The sequence below is a fragment of the Mustela lutreola genome, chromosome 6 (assembly GCF_030435805.1).
Source record: "Mustela lutreola isolate mMusLut2 chromosome 6, mMusLut2.pri, whole genome shotgun sequence".
Lineage (NCBI taxonomy): Eukaryota > Metazoa > Chordata > Mammalia > Carnivora > Mustelidae > Mustela > Mustela lutreola.
In genome coordinates, this window is record NC_081295.1 from 111,605,062 (window position 1) to 111,626,260 (window position 21,199).

At 33.1% G+C, this 21,199-nt stretch overlaps 1 protein-coding gene across 4 annotated transcripts in view; it reads left to right on the forward strand.

The window, feature by feature from the left end:
- ADGRB3 (adhesion G protein-coupled receptor B3) overlaps positions 1 to 21,199 on the forward strand; it is a 723,296-nt gene that overhangs the window by 261,398 nt on the left and 440,699 nt on the right. For 3 of the 4 annotated variants that reach the window (XM_059178365.1, XM_059178363.1, XM_059178364.1), the window contains one exon: positions 18,754 to 18,864. In XM_059178365.1, the coding sequence (XP_059034348.1) occupies positions 18,754 to 18,864 (111 nt within the window). Of the gene's footprint in view, positions 1 to 18,753; positions 18,865 to 21,199 lie in introns of those variants that run through there. The other variant, XM_059178366.1, reaches the window with a different exon arrangement.

A 21,199-nucleotide genomic window follows, 5' to 3' on the forward strand; every position in this document is an offset into this window, starting at 1 on the left:
AAGTATTGTCTAACTTTTAACTTTTGCTAATCTCACAGATTAAAATAATTATTCTTGGGGCACCTGGGTGGCTCAATCAGTTGAGCATCTGACTCTTGATTTAGGTGGTGAGTTCGAACCCCTTGTTGGGCCTGCTTTGGAATCTCTCTCTCCGTCTGTGTCAACGCCAACCCCACCCCACCCCACCCCACCCTACCCTGCTCTCACACTCTCTCTCTCAAAAAAAAAAAAATTATCATTCTTATGGTAGTTCATCTTATTTGGGTTGCTAGTAGAGTGAGCACGTTTATTTCTTATCTTTATGTTTTGGGTTTGTTAATGATGTACGCAGGTGACATCACCACAAGTGTCTTCTCTGTTTTGTTATTCGAACTTAAATTCTATTTATGATGTTTCTGATAAATGAAATCTCTTATTATGTATAGTACGTCTCTCACAGTAGAGTCTGTCACATCCTGGGTGTTTGCCTTGCCAGCAGCACTTTCTCTTCCTCTCTTTCCGTTACTCCATTCGTCCTCTCCCTGCCACCTCACTGTGAGACATTGGGCAAGTTGTTCATCTTTCCAAGCTTCAAAGGAACATAAAATGTAAACAAAGGATAATTGTAAAGAATAAAGAAGATAATATTGTAAAGCAGTAGCCACACTGTCTGACACACTAATAGTTCTGATTAAGATTTATAGTTGTGCTTCATATGGCTTCTGAATATTTAGTGTTAAATTAATTGTTTGTTTCACACTTTGTTTTTAGTGTGTTTTTAGAAATTATTTGTAATTTACTGTTGGTGTAACAAAGCTATTGAGTAATTTTTTATCACATATTCAGGCATAATGAACTCTTATTAATTCCACCAGTTTTAAAATTGGCTTTTCTAGCTAAGTAATTCTGTTGTCTGCAAATACAATTTGTTTCTTTTCCCATTATTGTCTTTTGTATAAATGCTTTGAGTCTAATTGTGTTGAATTGACTTCCAAACCAGTATGAAATAATTATTGTTATTATGAATATCCTTGTTTTGTATTTATTACTTATGAAGATGTCTCCAGAGTTTCATTACTAAGTATGATAGGACTATTGATTTGAGACTTGTTATTTTTCCTAATCAGATTAAGGATTCATAGTTTTAAAATAATTTTAATTAGGAAAAGTTAGCAAATTTCAGGCTTCTCCAGATCTATTTAAATGTATTTTTTTCTAAAAGATTTCTTGATATTAATATTTAATTCCTTGAATAAACCCTACTTAATGTGAGAGGTTTGTTTTCTTTTCTTTCATGAACTATTGATTTCATCCTAGTATTTTATTTAGGATTTTTCACATAAATTATTTTGCTTTATGGTTTTTAATTTAACGCCATTTGTCATATTTTGCTATCCATGTTTTCCTAATTATATAAAACAAATTAGGTAGCTTTTTATTATTTTCAAGTTCTATAACTTTTTGTATATATATCAGAAAATAACTTTGTTATACGTTTAAGAGTAAACCCCACCCCAATAGTCCTTATTTGCATATAGTTCTTTAATAACATTTTTTGTCTTCTTGGTTTATTGAACAAAATATTTCTCGCTTCTTAAATTATTGCTAATCTGTCTGAAAATTATTAATTTCAAAAAATCCTAATAATATATAAAAATATCATCTTTAATATTAAAATCAATAAATTATGTAGTTATTTATTGTCCCTTTAATTTTACTTATATTTTTATTTCCTCATTGGATTTGTTAGAGTCTCAAAGAGACACATATATTGGGTTTATCAATCAATGATCAATTCTAAGGCTTTTCTGTTTCTAATCAACTTATTTCATTTTTATCATTTTGGAAATCATTTGATTCTTGTGGGTCAGCGATTTCCAAATCTCCTAACCTTCTGAATCCCCAAGAGCATTCCTTCTATTCACTGGATGTGTCTCAGCTGGATTTCCCCTGATGAAACTCGTCTAGTTTATCTGTCTACTTTCAGTATTTATTTGCATCTTACTTTAAAGTTCTGCTTTCCCCTTCCAACCCCAAATGTGGGCTTTCTCCTAAAGCAGCTCATGGTCCTAATTTGCCTTGTAGACTTCACCCAACCTCCATCCCAGTAAGAAGTCAGTAAGACTGTACCCTCATATTGACATTCTTAGTTCATCTGCTAACATTTTCATTAAGAAGTTTCACTCTCGCCTTCACCTCAAAGCAAAGTCATAAATTTCTCATAAGAAATTCCATTTGTGATTTGTTGATTGCTGACAGAATATAACATTTCTACTACTCCTAAATCTTTTTGTCGTAAATCCTGAAGTTTTCCAAACATCATCCCCTTTCCTCTCCTGTACTTGTAGTATAGTCTCATAAAAGCATCTCCCCCTGGTACTCTCTCTTCTTTATCTGACAGCACTTGAGCTAGCAAGCAAGCCTGATGATTTAAGTGTATGTCCAATCACGAAATGTTTTATTTTCCCCTAAATTTACCAGTGATTCCCCAAGGAACTCCTCTTTTTCTTCTTTTCTTCTTTTTGGGAAAAAGATTTTTCAGTACTCTTATCCTTGGCAGGAGTTTCAATGGTAAAACCTGCCCTTGTGTCCCTGGGAGTCATTAAAAATTTTAATCCAGTAAATTTGTTCTCAACTGTGAAATCTTTGCACTATTAGTTAACTGCTGACCTAAGTTCTCAAGAAAAATATCATAGCATCTTATTCCATATAGCACCCCCCAAAATGAGTCTACAGCTTAGAAAATAATGGTAGTAAGAAATTTTTGGTAGTAAAATAGGGATACACATAATATATATTTTTTATGGTGTCTTTATTTTCTGTAATGAATTTGAATTACTCTTGTATGGGGTAAGGATACCCTGCCTTTCTGTATTTGAACTTAGTATTATAGAACAAAGAACATTGGCCTTTAACACAGACATAACTAATTTTGAAATTCAGCTCTTTTATTTATACTCTAATGATATTATTACATTTTCCTTCATTTCCTAAGTTTTAGGAAGTTGGGTGACAAAGAATTCTTGTTTCACAGAAATATTAATGAAATGAAAAATCTGTTCTACCAGCAGGTACTGACACAGGTGCTAAAGAAGTATTCGTATCGGAAAAAAAAAAAAAAAGAAAAAAGAAATGTTGTTCTCCTCACTTAAGTACAAAAGAAGGAAAATATTGACACACATTTATGTAGACTCTGAGCTTAATCTCATATAACCACAATGGGGTGTCTGGGTGGCTCAGTGGGTTAAGCCTCTGCCTTTGGCTCAGGTCATGATCTCAGGGTCCTGGGATCGAGTCCCACATGGCGCTCTCTGCTCAGCAGGGAGCCTGCTTCCCTTTCTCTCTCTCTCTCTCTCTGCCTGCCTCTCTGCCTACTTGTGATCTCTGTCTGTCAAATAAATAAATAAAATCTTTAAAAAAATTTTCATACGACCACTTACCACTTTATGTTAACTTCATTAATGTATTTGTTGATATCACTTACTGGTTGTTTCCAGGGTGGGATCTGAATGGTTGTAATTACCCATTTTCAAATAATCTGCTGCTTAAAGTCTGTAGATTGTTTTTTATGGAATCAGTATGATATTTGGAGCATAAAAACTTGAAGTCAAAAGAGGGCAAACCATGTCTTTAGATGTCTAAGTCACTCAATTTAGTGAGACACTCTGGATCCAGCAAAGATCTCTCCATCTTTAGAGGAGCCTGCAAGAGAAGGAGGTTTAGAAATTAAAAAGAAAATGTTCACTAGAGTTATCAAAACTGATTCAGCAATACTGAAAAAGTGATGTGAGAACTGATGGAGCATTTTTACTTTATCTGGACATTTAGCTTCACTAATATCAATGGTGTTTGTAAAAAAAAAAAAGGTTTATGGTTAGCAATTTCTTCTTTAGCTGGTGATGTCTTTTCATCTGAAAATTGTTTCTGGGAAAGTTTGAATGTTGGCTTTTTGGAAAATGACTTTATTTGCTACACAAAGGTCATTCTTAAATGTCAAACATCATTTGGTAGTTGTTCGTGTTTCGTTTTTTAATGTCTGGAAGGATATTTTTTCCAGACTTGTTTTTGAGGTCAACCTAGTGTTTTGAGGTAGTGGGAAATTCTGGTTCTCTGAAACCATAGGCTTTGAGAAAAATATAGAGTACTGTTACACAGAAAAATTAAATTCTTGTGTGATTCAGTTGTGACCTTTACAAGTAATTAACAGATTGCTTGTCTGGTAAAGGAGTTCAGTTCTTTCTCAGCCATTTACTAAGAAGAATTGAGTACTGTTGTGAGAATTTTATTCTTTTATTAGAATTAGAATCTGAAAACCTTTATAATCTGTAGAGGACATGAAAATTAATGCCTTTTCAGTTTCAGGAACTTAAGGACTGAATATATAAATTTCTCTGACTTTTCTATGTGTGTCCTCCAGAGTGAATCTAATATGGTCTGGTACTCACTTCTAAATCCTTCATTAAAAATATAAATGCATCTTCTTATTTATGCTCAATAAAGTAAATTTTAGTGAAGGCAAAATTAAAACGACATCTGTTGTCAAGGATGAAAACATTAAGGAAGAAGCAATATGATACATTATTCACCATTAACATATTTCCATCATATCCAACCTCATGTTAATGACCCTGTAAGATTTTTCTTTTTTAGGGGCATCTTAATATCAACTCATATTGTGAAACTATTAATTTAGCATATTTCTCTTCCCATGGAGTATCAAGGAAAACCTACAAAGCAGTCGGAAGGAACCTGCAGCTGAGATTATAAAACCTCTGAACATATATTAGCCTGATTCTAAATTCCACCATGATTAACAACATAAAGCTGCATATCCCAATTTAGGGAGGTAAACCATGCAATGTGCAAGGAAATAAAATTAATTTTAAAGTTGTAAAGGGTACTAGTGGTCCTATGAACTATATGACCTTACACGAAAGAACATGACTTGGGCAACAATTTGATGTGATTTTTTGAGTCCCAGACCAAAAAAATCTTAGTCATAGTGATTTATAAGTACCATAACCTCTTAAAGTCTCATATTTTCTTTATCTAAAATGGGTTTAATAACAAAACCTAACTCATGAGGAAAATAGCACCTAATTATAGGCCTAACTCTTTGCAAAGAATTTTAGAGCAACATGGCAGAATGAGCTAATGTGGATGGATCCCAGATCTACTAAAAACTCATGGGAAGGCTGGGTAAAATGTCAAGACAGAAAAATGAGCCAAGCTGAAAAGAAAGGGAAATGTATACCTGCTCATAAAACACAATAGCAACAATAAGAGATAAAAGACAATATTAGGGGTAAGCTAGGGGATTTAACTGTTATTGTAAGTTCTAAATTATAAGTTCTAACGGGCTAAGAATTAGGATTTCAGTGCTTCTTCATAGAGTGGAGAGTGTCCTTGACTTATGTAGGTTTGGGGAACTAAATCAATCAAACTACATAAAGCCTGAAGCCTCACAGACTACCCTTTGTTTCAAAGGAGTTCTATGGAGACTTCACTCAATGGCCCTGGGAAGCAGTGAAAAGGAAGCTTGCCTTCATTCAGGAGTCATGGTTGAGAAATAAAAATTCACCCCCCCCCCCACCAAAACCAGAAACAAATACTAGCACATATCATGTGTGGGTACCATGTGAATTTATACTTTTTGATGTAGCAACCTAAAACCAAGAAATTTACTGCTGTGAAAGGACACTTTTACACTGAGGCCATATTGCAGTTTCACAGGGGGAAAATGTAAGATGTAAGATCTATGTAAGATGAACCCTGAATCGAAATAAGATAAAATAAAACAAAATGAACTATAGGAAAAAACAAAAACCATGAAGGAGAATCTGCAGATGCAATGCAAGGAGGACACTAAAAACTGGGAGGGAAAAAAAAGGCTTTAAACCATAAAAGGTACATTTAAAATGATTTTTTTTTAAGTAGAAACAATAAAGAGACAATAATAAAGAGTAAAGACTAGTAAAAAAAGAATAAATATAGAATAACGTGGAAGAAAATACATTTGGAAAAACTAGAATTACCAAAAGTAAAACATAGTCACTGAAATTAAAAATTCATTAGATGGCTTAAGCACTAACTTGGACATGATCGAAGGAAATGCTTATGATTTTGAAAGATAAATCTGAGGAATGCAGTAAGATTAAAAAATGATGTCACTCAATAAAATAATAATAATAATAATAATAATAATAATAGTGTCTCCTTTTCTTTCTTGTCTCCCCCCCACTTTCTGTTTTCCAAAGCCCTTTTTTCAACCACTTAACAAGGTACAAGATACAGTGATGGACAAGATAAATAAGACTTCATTCTTATGAAGGTCACATTTTAGTGGGTTAATGGATACTATTATTAAAGAAATAACGACACAAACAAAAAATCCCAAAACAGCTATTGATACATCTTGTGCAGACAATTAAAATCATCTCTTAGAAAATAACTGTATAGGTACTTTGTATCTGGTGGTCAGTGAGAGTCTCTTGAAGAAAGTAAAATTTTAGCTTAGGTAAAAATGACAAGAATGAGTCAACCTGCAAATACCAGAAGAGTGTCCCAGTTAAAGAAATCAATTAGTGTAAAGAAATGAACTATGTGTGTTTAAGAAACAAAAAGAAGGCCAGTGTGTCTAGAACATGGTGAGATGGTGAGTATCTATACTCTCACCATCTCTATGGTATAGTATCTATAGTATCAAACAGTAGCATCTGTAGTATCATCATCTCACCATGGGGAGAAGAATGAGATGATGTTGGAGTAGACTATGGCCAATCATACAGGGCTTTCCAAAAGAGCCAGAATAAGGAGTATGAATTTTATTCTAAGAATTGGGAAGACATAAAAGGACAATAAGAGGATTTACATTATCTATTTTACCTTTTAAAAGACCTATCTGTGTGCTGTGTGGAAAATGCATTGTAAGCAAGAGAAATGATGGTAGCGGTGGGTAATGGGACACTTAGGAGATGACTGCAATGGTCCAAGTCGTGGGGGGTAGCTGGAGAGTGATAGTGGTGGGGATGAAGAGATTTGACATATTTAGAATATGCTCTGGGTGGAGATATGGCAGGAGTTGAAAATTGAGAGGATATGGGGTTCAGAGAAAGAGAATTGTCACAAACTCAAGAAATCAGAGATAGATCCACATAGGAATTATCTCTACAATATTCGTTAGTCACACAGTCATTGCTTAAGCATTCCCCATGATCCAAACCCTGGTGCTTCATATGACCACCCATTCTTTTTATGCACCCCAAATTGTTACAAAGTCCTTCCTGTGCATTTGAGTTCTTAAACAATATAGCTACTTTATTTACAGTCTTTCTGCTCTATGATAGATTTCCAAATAATCAAAGAAAATTATCATTTCTTCTTTTATGTAAACTAAATATTCTCAGTTTTTTATTCTAATAAGAATCTATTTGTATGGCACTTATAGCATTATAAGTCTATACTAAAGTTTAATTATTTAAGTTTTCCTTAGCTGTCCTACTAGATTTGATTCTCTGAAGTGCCTTATCATTGGGTTCTCAAAAATTTATTTCTGACATTAAACTATAATTTTTGAGACAGTCCTCACCAATCTTTATGCTTTCACCCTTCTTATCACTCTTCTTTCTACATATTTTACTTTATCAATACTCCTCTTTTTAGAATAATGACAATGACAGCTAAGTGCTAAGCAACCCAAAAGTTCTGAATTCCATACTTTAAAAAATGCAGCCAAACCTTAAATTGATAATTTGGAAAAACTATTCACCCATGTTGACTCATCAAACTTTAGTCATCAAAAACCAGTATATCCATTTTAAAATAACTTGTAAGTCAGGTGTGTCCCAGCTGGGAACACATATTCTGACACAGAATTCTGGTGAAGGAATAAAATATAAAGAATACATAGATTTGAAGAAAGATTATAATTAACTAGAAAACAGAAGCTAAAGTATTAAAAGAAAATAAACGTTGCAGCACAAAAGAGACATTACTTTCCTCCAGAGAAGCAAAATCTTAATTGTTTCTCCCACTTAAGTCTTGGTGGGAAAGTTCGCTACAACTGGGTAATCAGAGCTAGAGTTGCCTGTGAAAGCAGGGGTGTGGGAGGAAGAAAACCCCAAAACTGAAATAGGGAAGGATTTAGCATATAAGAGATGCTATTTTTAACCTCTTTTGCCTGTCCTTGGCCACTTGGCCACTAGCCCCATTGAAACCTCTACCTACGATAATGTGTAAACAACTTTAGACTCCTTGCTAAATTATGCTAAAATTAACACATGGTGCTGAAAGTACGAAATCAGCAGAAGGACTTTGTTTGATCTACATTACCAATATGAACTACCTAGAGACCAGTTTAAGAATGTCAGCTCATAATCCTGGAGTTGATATCAATGTGCTCCCAAATTCTTCAGCCTTCTGTGGACGATCTTTATTATAATTTTTAAACAAACAGTTGGCTTGATCTGCCACGTAATTTAGAACTTGAAATTTAATATCTCCCTAATATTTCTAAGGATTCTTTGAGAGATGGGTTACATGTATTTCTTACATATTTTCCTATTCACATGTGTTTCTTAGATATTTTCCTATTCACATATTTTAGCTATATTATCAACCATTGCTTTGTAGTTTCCTTGTGGGGCCATTCTTTCTATTCTGCTCCTTGCAAATCTCAACATGAAATTAACTTTCTTTTTCTTTTAGCATCTTCTTTTAACTGTCGCTAACACGTTAAGTAAGCTTTTAATAAAAGTTGGCTCTAATGGAGAGGTAATTCACCCCCAGCATAGTATACATAAAACCTTAATATCACTGCTATTAAAATTGCTTCTGATAGTCCTTCCTCAAGGAATTTCTAATTTCTCCTTTGATCTTATCCTTTTACCACTTTTATGGATAACTCTCTCTTTATTCCTCTCCCAAGATCTATTAACCTCCCCTCCCCTCCTTTTTCTATGGTCCTCTAGAAGACTCACCTTTTGTCCTTGACAACCTCAGTAAATTTCCAACTATTACTTTGTTATGTTACTCACCTTTCCAAGGTCTGGCCCTAGGGTCTATCTTTGCATAACCAAACTGGGCCCATCAAGATATTTTGATAAACCTAAAATTTTCTCCAGTATCTGGTCAGCTTTTAGTTTTGTTTTTGCTTACTCATTTGAGAACTATTAATTTTGAGTACTATATGTTTATTAAAGATAAATGTGAAATGCATAGCTAGGAGCAGCTCTCAAAAGGAAAATAATTAACTTGTTTCCATAAATGCTAAGTTTGCCAGCAAAATATCTAGGTGACACTGTTGCACAGGTGGTCTAGAAGATGTAGATTGGCCCATAGGAGTGAAGGACTGATCGTTGTTTTCCTGAAAGTGATACTTTAGTCTAGGAATGGTTGGAACTTTTGAGGGAAAGAACATTAAGCCAGGAGCTGTGGGAAAACTCACATTAAGGAATGAAGAGTCACTAAGGCAATTAAGGAGGCAGAAAAGCAGGCAGGAGAAGGAAGAAATTTAAGTTGTCAGTTTTGAAAGCCAAGGGAGGTGAGCATTTTAAGAAAAGTTGTGGGATAGGGGAGAGTGGGAGGGTGTCAAAAACTGAAGGAATCAAGATGAGTGTGACAGTTGTTGAGAGGCAGCTGACTTTCAAGAGAGCAGTTTCATTCAAGGAAGGAGGTTGGAGTCAGATTGCCTGACATAGTTGGGTGAGTGGGAAGTGAGGAATTCGAGGGCACTCTTTGGAAGGGTTTCTGTAAGTAGGAAAGAGAAGTGTTCAGAGAGCGAAATGGAGAGTAGTATGTTGTGCACTTAAGTCTTTAAAAATCAGAAATTGGAGGTTCGATTTTCCCAGAGAAGTTCTTAGTGAGTATGTAGGGGATTGAGATGGAAGCAGAATGTAGCTTGCAGTAACTCCCAAACGCCACAGTGAACATGGAATAAAACCAAGAAGAGGGGAAGCTGGCATAGGAGAGAACAAATTCAGTGTGCTCAGCCAAAGTACTGATCCTTGCAGTTAAAGGGAAGAGTGAGTACCAAGCAAACTTAATGGAAAAGCCCAATGTCTAGACACATACTGGCAAAATTTCAGAACTCCGAGGATAAAAAGAAAAATGGTAGAAAAGCTTCCAGAAAGAAAAGCAGATTCTCTTACTAAAAGACATCTCAAAGGCCATACCACATCCCAGGATTCAGTGTAAAATGTATCTTCAAAGTACAATGAGAAAAAAAACTTCTTGACCTTAAATTTCTAGGCCTAGCCAAAAGAAAATTCAAGTGTGAGGGTAAGATAAATCAATTTTAGACCCTCTCTGTTACAGGATATACTGAAGCAAAATTAAAAACAGTCAAAGAAAGAAGATCTACAAAGAAATTAACACAACTAATGGTTAAGTTTAAATTATTGAAGCAGTGTCTAAATAAAGCAGTTGGGAAATAAATGATGTGAGTGTCAAAGCAGAGAACAAGTGACCACATACCCAAATTCTTGTGTTGGTTTGGGAAAGAGTACAGATACTGATTCACTTAAGATATTGATATATTTAGAAATACATTTCAGTACATGTGACAAAATTAGTATATAATGCTTGAATAATTGAAGTAAGAGATCTAGAGCACTTGAGACCTCACATGCAAAGTAAACCTTGGGGGGTTTAGTGCTCAGACATGGATTAACTGTTCAACACTGCTTGACTTAAGAAAATGTTTAGAAGCAACGACCACTCTGTTATACTTAGACTGTAGTACATGTGAGTCTGTGTACAGATCCATTCATCAAGCTTGGTCAGGTCCTCTAGGCCTGTTCTTCTGCTGAGAGATAGTCCATATGTTCATGGGCCAATTTCTGACCTAAGGAAAAAAAAATTTAATTTTAGAGCTTAAAAAGACTTTAGGAATCATGTTCCCAGAGTTCCCTTTTGCAAGAAGAACAAACAGGCCAAGAGAACTTAAGGCTTGATGCTCTGAAATAAGAGCTGCACCTGCCAGTTGCCCACTGATTTGTCCATTCTCTATATTCAGCATTAGCCTATATTCTCTATATTCAGTTAAAATTGTCTTTGAATTAAACATTTTTAGTTCTCTATCAAATGCCACGTGGGCTTCAATACTAATAATGATAACTTATGGAAGCAAGTTTGAATGTATGTTCACTGATTTTAAGGATAATTAAATTCAAAACTAGAGAGCAATAATTTTCTTAAAATGTCTAAGTAAATACATGATTATATATATACATATATAAAATATGATATGCATAATATAATATATACAAAGGTAACATCTATCAAAAATATCATACTAAAAAGTCTCATTTTTTTAAGCATAGATTTCCTTATAAAAGACTTTTCCTATAAACTTTTTGGGGCACTGAAAATTGCTCTCGTTGCCAACAATTTGAACCCAGTGGTCCAAAGATGTACTCAGTCTGCAGTAAGCTATGACTGGCCAGTGTTTTGTGGGTGGTTCTATTTCTTTATCTAGTGGGGGTACCCCCATCCACCTACCCACCCAAGCTAGGAGCTTCCAGTAAGCTATTCATCAAACCTTCCTCTCAACCTGGTCACAGTCTTGTATGGACAATTGCAATAGCTTCCTCATAGTTTATACTGCCCTAATTTTGTTCCCCATAGTCGCTCTGAATTCCTCAATTAACTTATCTAAAATTCAAATCAAACCATGATTCTTTGCTTATTGCTTAAACCCCTACAAATATTTCACATTTAGTGAAATAGAGATACATTCCAGGGTTCTTAGTAAGGCATAAGGGAGGTTTCTGATTCCCTCCCCACCAATCCCTTCAGAAGTATCTCTTGTCTCTCTCCTTCACACTTTATCTTCCATTAATAATAATAACTTACAGTACTAAACCCTGAACACCCAACTGCCTCAGTTCTCCCCATCCCCTACGACACATTTCTTAAGTTCTTAAATCCTTGTTGGGGCCAGTTTCCCTTCAGAAAAATTTGACTTCATATCACTAGGTGACTCATTCATTTTTGTCCTTCCAGGGAAGCCTGAAAGACAAGTCTTTTGTCATTTCCAAAGCAGCCTTCCCCACTATTTGGAAATCCCTACAGAGTCTACTCTGCCCCCAGAGAATCACTGTACATGTCAGAGAGCTTGGCAGGAAAGCAACCGAGCTCTGTTCTTGTTAAGAAAATATATTTATGCAGGGACAATTTAGTTCACTTTCTTATATGTTAGATTTCCTAGGATCTTTGGGGGCCACTCTAGCAATAGGATAATTCAAATCTTATACTGTAAGAGGTTTAGTCCTCTGCCAGAGGTGTGAAAGCTCACAATAAAGCATCTTATTTTGCTACCGATATGCTAGTGTGTTAAATTAAATTCTAACACAGGTCAATAAGAAACACATTCAGCTACTAGTTTACTATTAGAAGTAGAATTGCATTTATCATTTATGTGTTTCTGCATTTATTTTCCTTATTACCAACAAATAGATGTTTTTTAAGCAAATCATTACTGGTAGTTTATAAAAATTCATGACCTCAAAAAGAGATGAGGTCATAAAATACAATTGGCTAATATTAACAAATAATTCCTACATGATTACACACATTGATGATTTCTTACATGAAACAGTGCATCCAATTTACTAACATTTCCCAGAAGGGTGACAAAATCAGAATATAAATGATGATTTAAGGGTTTATACCCTAAATTTCTTAGAATTATTCTAAATAAATTGTTTTGTTATATAGTTTTCATGTACATATTTGAGGAGATCTAAAAATAAATCCATCATTATATGTAATTATTTCAAAGTTCCTATTTTGAATAAAGGTAAATTAAAATATAACATCATTGTCAAAGAAAATATGCACTAAGTATACTTGAAAATTGCTTCTACTGTATATTATGTTTTGTAACTTAACAACCTAATTGAAAACTGAAAACTCCTAAACATTTTAAATTTTCTATAAACATACTAGCAGTATGCCCTTTGATGATTCCCTGTTTTGTCCACTTTTAGAAGTGGCATAAAATTACCCATCTACTTAACAGAGTCATGCCAACTACCTAATGAAATTATTTCTATGGGAGTATTTTGAAAAACAAGATTCTACTTTGTTATTGTAAGAAAGAGCCTCTTGGTTCCTGTAAACAGGTATCTAACTATGGCAATGAAACTAAGAAATAATTTGAAGGAAAGAATATTAGTTATCCCCTTAAATATTAATGATGGATTTCTCTGATTTCTAATGTTTCTTAATATGTCTTAATTTATTTTATTATAAATACTTCTTATTTAGTTTTCTCAAAAATTATTTTAAATATTTCCTGATATTTCCTTTTTTATTATTTAAATTTAATTAGCCAACATATTTCCTGATATTTCTTAATTTCTTATCTATCTCTCATTCTTGAATTCTTTGGAAATTGTCTTTTATCCACATATTCTATCCTTGTTTGGTTCTTGGGGAAAATGAAATTAGTATATTTATAATCAATAATATTTTTAACCAGTGTCCTTCAGGATTTCAACTAATGATGTCTAATTTTAATATTCTTTGTTTCTAACATCCTTTCCAGTCTAGAAATGTTTTTGATATTACAGATTGTAGTCTTTCCCCCAACATTTCTATCTTTCCATAAAGCACCTGACTCTGTAGGCACTCAAATAGCTTTTGAATGAGATAATATAATTTTGAAGTCTGATCAAAGGTCACAAAACATTTTTTAAAAACTCAGAAAACAGAAAGATATCATAGTGACTGATAATCTGGACTGCTCTTCACTATCTAAATACCTCCCAGCTATGATAGGCACCAAAAATGTGGATACAAAACAACTGTGACAACTCCATTTGCAAAAAGTGTAAAAATGAATGAACACATTTAGTAAGTCATGCTTCTGACAAAATACAAACTTAGAGTGCTTTAAATATAATAATCTTATTTTATAAAAATGTCTGGTTGCTTCTTAACAGACTTTATTTGTCTATACCACCATAATCCAGCCAGATGATAGAATATTTCTTGTGCCAACCAGTTATACATTCAATATCCTTACTTGTCATACTATGACGAATGAATGTCACTTCAAATGTCCAGCTGCATGGCTGAAAAGTTTTATTTTCTCTTTGAGACACATTAGCAAGCCATTCTAGTTAAGGGTGATATTTAGGAAATTAACATGAAAACTGGGTTTTGAGTGGAGCTTCATATTTTGATTAAAATAAATAATATTATATATACCAAATGTTTGGATTTCCATGGACTATGAACTTCAGAATAGCGGAGACTATTTTTCATTTATCTTTGTAACTTTAGTGCCTAACATGTAGGTAATTACTAAATGTTTACTGACAAAAATTAAGCTTTGTTGTTAAGGCATTAAACTTTTTTTAGGTTAGTGAGATTTAAGTTTCTTTTTTAAAAAAGGTAATATTGCAATTATTTAGATAATAATCTAAATATATTTAATGGATAAAGAAATGTCGAGCATCATGATCATACTTGACTACCTTTCAAGTACTTAACTAAAAATTTTATTATTTTTCCCCATCAAACTGTTCACCAAGCAAGTTTAAGAAAGGGTTCTGGGAATCTAGAAAGTTGCATTTTGGAGAAGCAACTCTTAACATGAACAATATTTATAAAATACATAAATAATGAATCTCAGCTAGGTACAAAGCAGGAAGTGATTTTAAAACTCATAAGGCATATTTCCTTCTCAAAGAAGTTTATAATCTAGTACAAGTAATAAAACAATCTGAAAATTAAAATGAAAGTCCATTATTATGAAATAGAAATTTAGAAAGACAGCCTGATTATGACTGGTTGATAATTCAGGGAGTGGGACATGAGGAGGTGTTTTACTGCAGGCAAGGATAGAAAAATGGTTATTTCATACAGAGAAAGATAACAGAAATGGTGCAGTGGTTTAACCATCTCCAAGACAAAGAGTAGTGCGAGTTGATGATAGAATGTAAGTAAGTCATAACTTTGAGAAATTGTTGAGAAGCAGTCATGGCCAGGCTAGGGTGGTTTCTATGGAAATTCCAAGGAAAGTCAGTTAACAAGTAAAATTAGTATTTATATCACAAAACAGATTGCAGTAATAACTTATCAGATAATCTGATGCACCACTTGCCTGCACATTGAAAAGTAAACACTTGGTAAAATAGCAAATGGATGTGTGTATGCTTTCATTTATTGATGACTGTGATTTCATGTTATTATAACCCTTGATTTCCAGACAAAAACTTCACAACTAACTACTGACTGTCAAGAGTCAGTTTTCAAGTCTATTTGTTTCTTAATGATCCTCTTATATATTTCTGGCTGGGGGAAGAGAAGATATAAAACTATTCTTAAGAAAGCAAGTTTTCGAAACCTTTCTTTCATGTAGCTTTGAGTAAGTCTTACTTCCAGAGACTACTGGTTTTTTATTAAGACGCACATTGAAAGATTGTATGAGAAAAATGTGCCTAAATATGAAAGTCATCGGCAGTCATTTGAGTTTTATACATGCATACAGTTATTTACCCACCACTTCATTGATACCATCAACATAAATATATAGGAAATAACCCTGTATTTTCATAAGCCATGTACTGTATTTACATACACAATATTATGCTGCACATTCCTTCATTTGATCTCATAACTTGCTTTTCATTGCTTACACAAAACAGATCATCTTTTTATTTGGTTATGCTATTTTCCTTGTGTAACTAATGTAGTATATTATCTTTGCCAACTCAGAATCATATGAGTATAAATCAACAACCCATGAAAGACTTATTATCCAGAGAGCATGATATGCTTAAGGTTTACCTCAACCCACATTCACCACATAAGAAAATGATAGCAAAACTAATACCTTGTTTTTTTCTAAGTTTGGATGATCCAGCTGGCCTTTATTTTCACTAGAAGAAAAGAAAATCAAATCATCATGAAAGGAGCACTCATGTTTTGAAAATATCTCATTGTGACATATGGATGGAACCAAAACATTTGTAATTAAATCTTACCATTGACAACAACCCTAAAACAAAGATGTATTTTTTTTTTTCAAACACTTGGCACATAAACATTAGCAAAAGAAATTCACTTGGTTAGATAATAGTTTACATGATTCACTTACAAATTGAGATTGTTTTAGGTCAGAAACAATAGGTCTGGAACTTTAAAAAAATACCACCATAGTGTTGTTTTTCCACCTGAGAAAAAGAAATAAATGCATGTCTTCTGCCTTACAGGGAATTTAGTTATATCAAGCCATCCTATTAGTTCTCATGTTTTAAAAGTAGTTTTCCAGATGAATTATATTGACAGAAATAATCAAAATTTTCATTTGAAATGTTGTTATACAAAAATACATAATCAAGGTAATAGATGATTAAAGAATTTCTTCTTAAATACTGTAACCGAGTGTTAAGTATCCCAGTATTAAGTAGCAGCTACTAATGTTCACATAACATTGATTTTTGATGATGAGTAGAATTGAGTAGAAGTGACTCCAGTGAAGAATACTGAAATTTAATTTGTATCATACCTGTTTGAGAGATTTAAACCACATTCCAGCTAATAATATGAAATAGTTCACAGAGATGCTAATATCTGCTTTTAAGAGAAGTACTTTACTTGTGTTTAAACTTCAGAAATCATTAAAAATTTAATATGACACTCTTAAAATTATTTCAGCAGTGCCTACCAACATACTTGGACCTGTAAATTTCAAGATTATAGTCCTCATACGAATAAATTTCCTATTCTTAGAAAACAGATTATAGGCCATTTTCACACTGTCATTGACTTGAAGAATTGTCTTCTTCTAGAACAGGTAATAAAGTTACTTACTAAAAGAAGTTGTAAGGAAAAAAAAAAAAAGCAGCAGCAGCAGAAAAAAAATGTTGTAGGCATAGAAAAAATATTTTTTTGAATATTCTTTTCCCTCCCAGTGCCAAAGCTTTGTTAATGTGACCATTAAAACCTGCAACTTATTTATGCATACATGTACTCTGACTTAAATGTTCTAAGGGGTAGACATGCACACAAACAATTTAAATGATAAATTCAAGAGGACTGAAGGAAAAACATAATGTTAATAAAAATTACTACTGAATTTCTTTTGCTGTTTCAGATTCCCCAAATTTTCAGTTATATATAATATTTTAAAATATTGGGTAGTATATAAGAGTCTAGATATAAACTTTCTAAGCAGTCAATTTCCAAAATTGTTTAATGATATGTGATTATCGGATGCTTCTTATTAGCATAATGAAACATAGTTTAGGCAGCATACATAAATGAATGGAATGACAGGATGTTGGTGGCAATGGAAAGTAATGATGGATTTTACAAGATTAAGCCAACTGACATTTTATGAAAATTTCCATTTCCTGCCTTGGATTTTATCTAAACTGACAAAAACAAACACACATTTGGTCTTCTCAGATGTCTCTTGGGATGTTCTCTTGGGTAGAATATCTGGAAAGAATTTCTGACAAATCAATCTGTCAGGTGCCACACTTTAATTTTTATGTGAGAACTCACCAGGATGGACAAAAATGTGTGCTATCGTCTTTCCTCCTTACGTAAAATAAAAATGTGGGTAGACTTAGTGCTTACAAAACACACTGCTCAATTGCACAAAGTACGTTGTATTGTTTTAGAAGAAGCCTAAAGATTAATTGGAAAAGGTAGAATTATACATTCCCAAATATTGATGTTGGTTCTGGCGATATATCTGTACTATCATTAGAACATGTTTGACTCAATCATCTTTGTCTTGTATCCAAGTCCTGGTCTTAAGGGCCCAGCAATTGCCTTGATGTAAGAGAAACAGTGTGATAGCCTGCCCCTCAGGAACCCCCTTCCTCACACCCTCCCTCCCTCCCCTGAGCCAGACTCAACAACTATCCCATAAATTTGGCTTTTGTCTTATTAAAACAGCACTGCTTTATAGCAACAGTGTCAGAAGCATGGAACTCTTGCAGAATTCCAAGCATATGAATTTTTCAAAAATCTATTACATGGAGTCTGTTTTTCGTTCAACTTATTTTTTCCCCTTCCCCATTGTCACTGAGTTAGGCCCAGATATTTTTGTCTTTCATAGGAGGTAGAACATTAAAGGATGAAATAACAGAAACCTGGAGCCATTCCTTTTTTAAACAGAACTTTTAAAAGAGAAAACAGTCTCTTACATGTGGTTAGAAAAGGGATGAGCAACTGTTTGGACATAGGGCAGGAGAGAATTAGAATCACTTCAGTATCTATGAGCTTTCAAAGGACAGTAAGATCAACTCCATCTTTGGACAAATACTCCATTAAGTGAATGTTTGTTTACCTTAGGAAAGCCAGGTTACAGGATTATTCATTCATTCCTCAAGATTAAGTGTTGAAAACCTCAGGGTGGGGGTGGGCGGTGGTTACTACTCAGAGAGCAAGGGGGTATTATGCAGTCAGGATTCTCTCTCTGAAAAACAACAGTTAACACTGTGGTTGTATTTTTTCTGATGAATTGCTTGGAAACATTCAGAAAAGCGTACACTATTTGTTAATTAAGCTGACTTAAAACCTGATGTTATTCTATCAACTGTTACTGTTTCTTGAAACCTTGCTCTTGTTTATAGATTTCTTTTTTGACTTGAGTTTAGAAATATTCCAAGTAGATCAACCTCGAAAATTTAAAACTGTAAATTTAATCAGTAATTTCTAGGTATATGTAGGAACATTGCATGAGACAGTAATGTAATTTGTGAGAAATGTCTACACACAAGCTTTCATATACCTTTATTCTGTCTTTAGAATTTGGAATGATGGGAGATCATACAATTAAAAGTCAGCGACCTCGATCTGTTCATGAAAAAAGGGTCCCTCAGGAACAAGCTGATGCTGCTAAATTTATGGCACAAACTGGTAATACGTTAGTTACATTTTTCTATTTATTGTTGTTAATTTAATGAAACCACTGCATGTTTTCATAATCTTTTGCTGCACATTTGTCAGTTTTTGGAGCTGATATTTTTTTGAACCATTTTTTTTTTCGTCACCAGTTAAAGTCCATAAATGAAGTAGCTTTGAGTTGAAAAGCGCACCAAAAAAATGTGTAAGATTTACGCTGTTTTCAGTATGGGACATTTAGGATTTACATATTATTATTTACTCATGTCAATTAACTTCTTAACATGTATCCTTAAACTTTTAAAGAAAGTCAACAGTTATTTCATCAATAATTGGTTATTATAGGACTTTTCAGAACTAGAATTTTAAATAGGACTTTAAATGATGAAATTTAACTTAGCAATAGATGTCGAGTGACATTTTTTCAAATGTCATGCATCATATAAATATTAAATGTTAAAAGGTATGGAAATTAGAAACTTTTTTCAGAATTTATTTTTTTATTTGAAAAGAGAGTTTTGCTGTATAAGCTTAATAATAAAAAATTGATAGTCTTTATTAGTAAGCCATAAATACATTCTAAACAATTAAATATCAACAAAAATCACTTTCTGGTTTGTAAAATTTTTAATCCTAAACTAATCAGATTAATTTCAAATACCTCCCTTGGGGGGGAAAATATATATATATATATACATAGCACAATTAAATGCATTCATATGTTGGTTCATCATAATAAATGGGCTGTGATTCCATCTGTTTACATTGCATGTAGTACATTCTTAGATGAAAATGTATTTAAACTGTGTTGTGAACATTTTTAGCTGTCATTTTATTTCAGGAAATTGCAAACTAACAGTTTTATCTATGTCTTTATAAAGTTTTATACATTCTAATCTGGATGATCTGTTTTACCATTAATACTGAAGTTTCAAATACTTGACCAGCTTTTTGACATGATGATGACTGATTTGATGAAATTCTCTTGAAGAATATTTCCTTTAGTTATATGTTCTTATGCTATTTATTATGAACATTAAATTTGAATCTACAACTTAAAAATGCAAATATTCTTAATGGATTGTGCTCTTGGTAATGGGTGAGTAGTAGAATTTAACACATTAGTTGTAAGTAGGTCAAAGAATTCTTCAGAACAGAAAGAACGTTTACAATAAATTCTACCTTAAGGACATATTTTTAGCATATATATATGTTGCAGCTAGACCCAGAAATGAGGAAAACTTGCTTATCTGGATTGCTTTTGCTGCAGCTTCTTACTTAACGAAAGGTGACATATTTTTAGTATTTGCTCGAACAAGCCCAAAAGTGCATTGCGAGGGTCAGGTAAATTTTAAAATTATTAAATGTATTTTTCTCCCTTTCACGGAGCAAGAAGTCTCAAGCACTGACCAGAGATTGGGGAGTATTAGACTCCAACTAAAGGCATAGGGCATGGGCTTATGACTCAGCCTCTTCCTGGTGCCATCTCACAGGGGCATTTCTGCAAGATTATAGATGTTCTTCCTTTTTGCACAAGAGGTGGGAGTCACTGGCTTGCTGAAATTTATTAAAAATAGTGTCATTTGGGAGTGAAATGGTGAGCCACATTTTTAAATTCCCAATAATATAGTAAAATTAGTTGATGCATAAATATTGTGCAGTTTGGCCAGGAGCTTTTATATAAATTCAGTTTTTGCCTGTGACATAAACCAAGAGAATTCAGTTCTCAGCCAAAACCTTTTTTGCAGTTTCAAATCACAAGGAATATGATGTTTTCTTAATAAAAATTACTATCTTATCTTTTCATTTACTTGTTTTTTCAAACATTGTTTTGTATCTAAAATATAATAACACATGATTTGGTAGAGTAGATGAAATATTTATTAAATAGATCCATGAGGAGCATTAAAACCATTTCCTTATATTGTTAATAATACTTTAGAAAAGGCAATGAAAAATTAAAGTTCTGAAAAATCCAGTCTTGGATTGATTCATAATAAATACTTATTATTTTATTTTAAAGCAAAAGTAGTTTAGGTAAATATAAAAACACATATAATATTATTTTAAATTTAAATTACTACAATACTGATAGAAGACTGGGAAACTGAATGATTTTAAATAATTTTTAAAATATGTAATGTGACACTAAGCAACTAAACAGAGAGAGGCTGTTTTTTTCCCTTCAATACTTTCTGAAATTATACTTTCTTTACGTGTTAAGGTAGTTAGTCTGAATAAGTGCAGTAAGTAATAAAATCTTATAAAAGTCAAGGTTTACTTATAAAATTTTCCTGTTGGTCTTTCAAACCAGGATACTGGTGTTACAAATAAACAATGATAATATTTG